The sequence below is a fragment of the Jatropha curcas genome, chromosome 5, assembly GCF_041381405.1.
Source record: "Jatropha curcas cultivar XTBG-Jc1 chromosome 5, XTBG_Jcur_1.0, whole genome shotgun sequence".
Classification (NCBI taxonomy): domain Eukaryota; kingdom Viridiplantae; phylum Streptophyta; class Magnoliopsida; order Malpighiales; family Euphorbiaceae; genus Jatropha; species Jatropha curcas.
Genome location: NC_143155.1, coordinates 6,307,073 through 6,315,834, shown reverse-complemented (window position 1 = coordinate 6,315,834; position 8,762 = coordinate 6,307,073). Strand labels below are relative to the sequence as shown.

General features: G+C 28.8%; 1 protein-coding gene across 2 annotated transcripts; it reads left to right on the top strand.

The window, feature by feature from the left end:
- The first annotated feature begins 240 nt into the window (after positions 1–240).
- On the top strand, positions 241–3,544 carry LOC105636497 (O-Glycosyl hydrolases family 17 protein). 2 transcript variants are annotated; one of them, XM_012219778.4, is made up of 4 exons: positions 253–473; positions 648–1,624; positions 2,018–2,336; positions 3,268–3,544. In XM_012219778.4, exons 1-4 carry the CDS (start codon positions 392–394, stop codon positions 3,288–3,290), a joined length of 1,401 nt encoding a protein of 466 aa, XP_012075168.1. In that variant the 5' UTR covers positions 253–391; the 3' UTR covers positions 3,291–3,544. The 2 variants fall into 2 exon arrangements, with proteins under 2 accessions (XP_020535932.1, XP_012075168.1); XM_020680273.3 differs by lacking the exon at positions 3,268–3,544 and having other exon boundaries at positions 241–473; positions 648–1,703; positions 2,018–2,154.
- Positions 3,545–8,762: the final 5,218 nt, after the last annotated feature.

Below are 8,762 nucleotides of genomic sequence, written 5' to 3'. Positions count from 1 at the left end.
CCTTCTCCACCAGGACAAGGAAAGATTATTCCCCTTGCCTCTCTAAATCCTCTTAATTATCACAATGCACTTTAACTAGCAACATTTCTTTTAGAAACTTTTATTAACAAATCCATGCAAATTTTAAGTTATTCTTTTAATTTCATCACATCAAACATAAAATCATTCAGATCAGCCCACAGTACAGATTTTCTTTTTACCAAAAAAAAAAAAAAAAAAGAATTCTAACAATAAAACAGATTCAAAAGTATAAGCACACATATAGAATAAAGAAGTCCCCTACTACAAAGAAAGGCATCTCTAAGGTCACTTCTTGAAACATTTCCTGCCCCAATTGTCCACCAAACCTTTCAATCAATCCTTCACCAAAACTCAAATCAAAATTCAGCTTATGGAGCAAATCTTGTCTGCTGCTTTCTTCGCTTCAATAGTCACTGCAATTTGGTTTCTTGAATCAACTCTACTATTTCAAGGTATGTTCAAGAATTTTATTTCTTGAATTTAAAATGAGCACTCATTATTTTATTAGGAATTAAGTGATTGCATATAAAAAGATCTAATCTGGATAAACAAAATGTGCATCCTCAAACAAGGAAAAAAAATCTTAATAGTACCTATGACTTATCAAAATTTACCATTTTTTTTAGGAGTTGAAGCTACTCTTGGAGTCAACTATGGTACACTGGCAAACAACCTTCCTCCACCAGCAAAAGTTGCAGATTTTCTTGTACAATCCACCATTATCAACCGGGTTAAGCTTTTCGACACTAATACTGAAATCTTACAAGCCTTTGCACATACTGGGATTGCAGTTACAGTTACTGTCCCTGATGATCAAATTCCCCATCTTACGAAGCTAAATTTTTCTCAAGAATGGCTAAAATCCAATATCCAACCTTACATACCAGCTACTAATATTATCCGAATTTTAGTAGGCAATGAAGTCTTATCAACTGCTAATAAATTGCTCATAGCCAGCCTTGTTCCTGCTATGCAAACTCTGCATACAGCTTTAGTTTCAATGTCGTTAGACAGTAAAATTAAAATCTCTACTCCTCATTCTTTAGGCATTCTTTCAACTTCAAGCCCTCCGTCCACCGGAAAATTCCGTCAAGGTTATGATATTCATGTGCTTAGACCTTTACTTAATTTCTTGAGAGAAACAAATTCACCTTTTATGATAAACCCATATCCATTTTTCGGTTGCTCAGCCGAAACCCTTGATTATGCCTTGTTTAGACCTAATAGTGGTGTCGTTGATCAAAACACTAAACTCCTTTATACAAATATGTTAGATGGTCAACTTGATGCAGTCTATTCAGCTATGAAACTTCTTGGTTTCACTGACATTGATATAGTTATAGCTGAAACTGGCTGGCCGTCAAATGGAGATTCATCACAAGTTGGTGTAAATGCAGAAAGTGCAGCTCAATATAATGGCAATCTTATCCAACATGTAATGTCTGGTTCAGGCACTCCTCTTATGCCCAACCGTACGTTTGAGACTTACATTTTTGCTCTCTTTAATGAAAATCTCAAGCCAGGACCTGCATGCGAGCGAAATTTCGGACTGTTCGAGGCTGATATGACTCCAGTTTACAATATCGGAATCCTCCGGTCCACGGTAGCTGCCGCCGCCGAAAAACACCACGTTACATATTTGTTAATAGTTACAATCGGCCTTCTAATTGTTTTTAATCATGGTGAAACTATGCTTAATTTGTTTGTTAATATTGATATTAATATTTTAGAAGAATTATTAGACTTAATTATATAAACGGTAGTTGAAATTATCAATTAATTTCAATGTAGTCACATTGTATTTAGGTCGCATAATTTAATTTTATTTCAAAATCTGAAATAAGATTAAAATTATATGACCTTATTGTCAAAAATTAATTGATAAATTCAAATACCATTAGTATGATTAATCCAAAGCTAATGTTTTTATTATTGTTTGTGATAAAATGTTTATGTATGATTATTAACTGGTTGATTGGTTGATTGATCTTCTCAGGCTAGTTCATCGATTCCAAGGCACCGGAGTCCGGTGCCAGTGGCTGCACCTAGGAGTTCAGCGCCTGCCGGGCCACCAGGGAAACGGTGGTGCCTTCCTAAAACAGGAGCAGATGTGGAGGCTCTGCAGAGAAATATTGATTATGTGTGTGGTATGGGAGTGGACTGTGGACCTATTAAAAGCGGGGGTGAGTGCTTTATGCCTAACACAGTTAGGGCACATGCTGCTTTTGCTATGAATGCTTACTATCAAGCCATGGGAAAGAATGATTATGATTGTGATTTTGAACAAACTGGGGCTATTAGCAGCTTGGATCCAAGTAAGTTTTTGTATGAAACCTTTATTCGTTAATTTAGGGTTACTGATTTTGTAAATCATAGTTAGAACTGATTGTATATGAATTAAAAATTGATTGAGTTGAAATCAAAATTTGGGCTTTGTATTTCTATTACATTCCAGTTTGAGTTTTGAGTTGAGAACTGCGTCTACTAGATCTTAGTTACATCACTGCCCCTAAGAGAAAATGATTGGAAATTCAATTTTATTTCCCCTTTAGGAAATTTCTAATTTAGCTTAATGGCACGTGAGAGTAAAAATAGTAGTTATATTTTTTAATCATAATTCTAGTGACAATGAATTTTTAGGGCACAAATTTTTTATTAAATTATTTTTTGGAAATGTTTAGGCTCATTATTACCTAGCTATAATCTTAGTTAATTTAACTAATCAATCAATAGCCAATCAAATGTGGTATGGTTCGTTTTCATATATCTTGTAGAAGATAAAGGGACTGGAAAGTCTCAAGTTGTGATCTAGTTGATCTTTCTACATCTTATAGAGAATAAAGAGAGCAAAAACTCTCGAATTCGAATTCCCTCCACTTAAAAAAAAATTACTCTTATTGTGTAGTTCACAATGTTATTTCAGTTCATCAGACCTCTTTTATACATGTATATATAAAAATTAAAAAAAAAAACTAATCCATCAATACATATCAGTTGCCTTCTAAACTTTACGTTAGCATAAATTCACACTTAAGATTCAAGATTTATGAGATCATTAATTTATTTAAACTCTAATTGCTTTGACTACAAAACACCAACGGTATAGTTTGTATTTTAAGCATTTAGGTTTTAACATAATTCTCCCATTAATTTCCTTATATTATTTTGTATATATTATTAGTGCATTCATGTGTTCTTTCAAAGGCTGATTGCTGAAAATTTTTATTTTTTAATTTTTTATTCCAGGTTATGGAAATTGCAAGTACTAATGCTGGTGCAATGGAGTCCCAGGGAGAAGAATTTTGGCAGCAAAAGCTTTTCTTCTTTCCCTCCCAACTCTTCTTTTAGGGGATAAATAGAATAAGGACTAATTATGAAAATTTACAATGCGTTTATATTTGCTATCATAGCCAATACCCAAATGCTTATAGAAAATATAGATAGATAAAAGAAAAGTTAGATTCATTAGAATGTTTATCAATGTTATTGCAATATAAGATATAAAAATTCTTTTTTTGTTTTACTTTCTTGTAGTTTAATATTTGTATGTTGGAAATTCTTATAAGTGAAAGTAAATATTAAAAATTTAAATTTTACATTAAATATGATATGCTATAAAATCAAATACTCGACGACTAAAATATTAGAAACTGTCTCTTATTCATTTTTTGATAGTTACCAAAAAAAAATGTGATCCCTTACCTTGCATATTTGGTAACACCCATACAAAACAAATAGTTCAAGGAGGAATCAAAAAGAGAGAAGGAAAATTTCAAAAAAAAAAAAAAAAAAGTAGGAACTAAATTGACATAGACCTTCCAGATAATAAATAATACTTGAAGGTTAGTGATTCCCTTACCTATTTTCTAAGAAATGCATCTTCTTTCTTAGCTTTTTCCCTCAAACAAGCAATTCTTCTTCAAATTTGTTTGCAACGATAGAAATTCTCTTTGGATTTCAAATATAGACTTTTTTCTGAAAGGGATTTCAAAAATAAAGTCTCTAATTGCTTAGTTCTATTTTTTTTTTTTTTTTTTTTCCTTTCTATTAACGTTAAGCTCTTTTTTTTATTTTACAGTGATATGTAACTCATATTATCTCTTTTATCTCTGATTTTCTTCTAAATAAGAAAGAATAAAATATTTAATGAACCTCCCTTAATTTTCCTTTCTTTTATTTTAATGAATTCCCCATTCCCTTTCACTTGCCCTATTCAATTACTCAGCATAAATTCGACTGAGCGTTTTGATATACAATATTAACTATGGATCCTCGATCTACATAAAAAGACAGTTCTAATTCTTTTTTTTTTTTTTTTTGGGATAGGGAAGTATTGACACCAGTCTTAAAATTAAGCCCAAGTAAACGGCCCACACAGCAAGACCCAAGAAGAAAATGACTAACAATATGTTAACAAGGCCCCTTGGGCCTAAAGACCCACAAATGTAAATATTGTACAAATTGCAGATACTATAGGAATTATAAAAATTGTATACATAACAAAAGACTAGATCTTCTAGAATATTCATTTGGGGTACACTCTTCTTACTCCTATAAGTAGGAGGTGGCACTATTATAAACGATACGAAATTCAAAACAACAATTCAAATGTACTAGCATTTACAATCTCTTTCTCCCATTCTCTCTCTCTCTCTCTCTCCCTCCTCTTTCTTTTTCTCTCTTCTAGCTTTGTTCCTCTCTTTCTCTCTCTCTCTCTCTCTCTCTCTCTCTCTCTCTCTCTTCCCATTTCTATCCATAGTAATAGGCTCACAACTTGTTAATCCAACCCAGGGATGGTCATTTTTGGTTTTTTAATTGGAATTGTCGGTTCGGAATTGATGGGAACCGAAATCACGAGGAATTGAAACTGGTTCAAATTAGAATCGGAACTGAGAGTCTACATTTTGGTTCTAGTTTTAACTTTTTAGGAACCGTAAATCGGTGGTTTTAAGAACCAGGCGGAACCGACAGTTTTTTCAACTGGTTAGAATCAATAGTTCCACCCAGTTTCAATAACTTTTTTTTCAAATATTTTTTGTGAAATTTCCAAATTAACCCTCCTAACAACTATATAACGGTTAGTTTTAAGGGTATTTATAAAAAATTAATTTTTTGGATTTACTATAAATATCTTTTTCATTTAAAAAAAAATTAAGTTCAAGCCTTTTCTAAAAAAAAATTAATTTCAAGCTTTTTTTCTAAAAAAAAAAGTTCAAGCCTTTTCTTTAATAAATAAATTAAGTTAAGCCTTTTTTTATTTTTATTTCAAGTTTTCTCTAAAAATTATTTTATAAATATTTCAATTTTAAATTTTTAACAAAAAAATATTTCCTAACTTTTGATTTTATAACGCCGAAAAACCGGCCGAACCATTGATTTGGAACCGTTAAGGAACTGGAATCGGAACTGTAATCATTCAATTTCAAACTAACTGGAACTGTCAATTTTCGGTTCAATTCTGATTTTAGATTTTTTGGAATCGGATTTGTCGATTCCGGAACTGTGGCCACCTCGATTCCAACCAACATGCAACGCGGTTTGAGCCAACTAATAGATATAAAATACGCATAAACTATCGTGTAGTGTAACAAAAAAAGTATAACCTCATTAAAGTTAACCGAGTTATTTTGTTCCTTATAACCTCATGTATGGTAGAAATGTTAATAGTCTTCTAAATCAATTGAAAATATTAAATTAATAAAAATAAAATTAAACTAATATGCAATTAAATATGCGTTTATTATGAAAAATGATAGTACATAACCTATCTATCTATATTTATATATCCATCTACATCTATATATGAAAGCCGAAATAAAGAGAAAGTTTCAAGACATTCTTTTTAATCACAATTTCATTTTTCTTTCTTTAGAAAATTTTGAATTTTTTTTTAATTTTTTTGTGTTTTAATTGGCCTATATAATTATTTTTTTAATTTAATATTTAATATATAGTAACGATAATTGATAACATTTAAAATCTAATCTAATTCAATTAAAACGTTATCTTTTAAAAAGTTGAACCTAAAATCTAAGTATATATAGTTGATTTGAACGATATTATTGTATATTTCTAGAGGTTAATTTTCTTTAGCTTTTATATTCAAATCTTGTTTTTGTGTTTCTTATTTGTGTAATTGATTATCCTTTCCACAAATAAAAGTTTTTAATTGTCATTTTCTTGGATGATCTTTCATTTATTTAGTTTTGAATATAGCAACTTGTATGTTTGTCCGTGCTCTCAAATTCTTCTTTTCAGATGTAACTTTGAATAACAAAGTCTGTTAGCCGCCTTTGTTGAAAATAAAAAAAAAAAAAAAAAAAAGGTTTTGCTCAATTCCACGTCGAGAGATGAGCAAAAGATGGTGGTAGGTTTGGTTATAAAAAGAAGCTAATGTTTAGCTTTCTAAAGACACCAAAATCACTTGAATATGTTTTATATTAGGGATTTAGAGCAAATCTCTTGGAGTCCCTTAGAGTATAAAATATTTGGAGTGTTTTGAGAGTGTCAGGTAGAAAAATATTTTATAACTGTGGTTGTAACAATTTGCCGCATAGTGAATATTTTTTTTGATTGTCGTTTGGCAACGGCCGCGGTTTTCCTCCACTTGGAGAGTTTTCCACATTAAATTATCATATTCTTTATTCTCTTTAATTTCTCAATCATTATTTTTTTTTTTCATTTGTTCCTGCTTAAAGCCGATCCGAAAGGCGGGAAAATAGCGATTTTCCCAACAAAGTCAGCTTCATGCTTTAGTCGGTCGTGGATCTGCAGCTAAGTTACCTGGCTTCCAACCTGAGAGAAATAGATTATGGCTTCTCGCTATCCTCCAGAAGCTTCGAAGTTGGCGCATCATTACCCTCAGTCAACAGATCTGAATGCTAAAGGAAGAAGTCGAGAATTCCGACCATAATTTGAATGATGGATGAGTGTTTTTCTTATTGCTATTAGTTTTATACATTCAAATTTATATTTGCTTAATAGCCTCGACAATAGCAATAATCAATAATCTTCCCTTTCTTTATTTTTTGTTCTCTTTTTATATAAATATAATTTTATTTAAATAAATAATTTATCATGACTAAGTGATTGAAATAATAAAAATTTGAAAGTTTTTATTGTAACTTTAGATTTGAAAGTTAAGATCATATGATCCAAACAATTCCTATCAATTTATTTAGCTAATTTTTTTTATCAATATATATATTATATTTTATATTTTATATTAATTTATTAATTTATTTTTCAAGGAACTGCAGGATAAATATCAACATAAAAGCCATAACATAAAAATTCCTCAAAGGATTAATATTCAATGGCTGAAAAATATTTCACTCTCTTCATAGAGGGAATTATATCATTAAAAGTGGTGTTCTTTGAGCTTTTCAAAAGTTAGAGCGAAACGCCGTGAAAAAAGATTCACATATAGATCAGCATATGACAATTCTTTTTTTTTATTGAATGCAATGCATTAATAGACTCTTCTAGTTAAATTGTATTATTTTTCATTACATAAAAAAATTTATTTTTATATTTAGTTATAATTTATAATAAATTATATACTTATTAATTAATTTTTATTTCTTATTAAATATATTTATAACCATTTACAATTAAAAATTTTAACAACATAACTTAATTCATAGTTTTTTATAGAAAACTTAAATTTAAATTTATGCTCTATTTCTAATAAAATTTAAATGCATGATCTATCTAATTGAATTTAAATGCATGATCTATCTGATGATAAAATAAAAAATGAGTGTAAAAAAATCTATCCAATCTATTTTTATTATGAATTTCAATATAAAATTGCCAATAATTTGTTTTTTCAAAATAATAATATAGCATAATAATTATTTAAATAATATCATATGAAAGCTAAGAGAAAGTTCAATACGTACTACCTCTCATCTTTCTATTTATTTATTTATTTATTTTTTTTTTTTTTGAAGTTTAGTAGGTATGTATAGATTATTACCAATTTGAAAATTTGAAAATTCTTTTATGTTATTTTAGCTATTATTTTCAATATAATTACATTTAGATAATTACAACTTTAAAAAATTTAAAATTTTTTTCTTATATATATATAAATATATCTACTCTATATATTTATCTATATGTCTATTTTTTTTAAATTGGTACCGTGAAAACCCAAATCTAGATTGTATTTTGTAATTTAAAGAATTTAAAAAAAGGATAGTTGCAATTGATTATTCATTTCATAACAACATATGTCAGCAAAAGGGTTTTGGATTTGCCTCAATTGATATTGAGGGTCATATAATATAATGTATTAACATTGAGAAAGATTTCCCTTGTGTTTTTGCAATTGTCTAAATGTTTTTAATGGATAAATATAATTAATTTCTTTTTTAATTTTGTTTGTATCCCATACTTGACATATAAATGCTTATTTTTATAATTTTATGTCAACTTAAAATTCAAATTCACAATATGTCTAAATAGAATATACAAAAACATATTTTGATCTTTGACAAGCTCAAAATATTATTATAATTAAAAATTTATGTAAAATATTTCAATTATTTTTATTCATAAATTAAAAAAATTTTAAAATAATAATATAATTCATAATAATATTTATTTAAAAATATATAAACACCTCGTGTACAAAGCGTGGAATAACGACTAGTATATATATAATTCTAAAGCAAAAAAATTTCTTCATGGCACTCTTCCCTTTTAGAATTTTCTTTTATCATTTTTTTATAAAT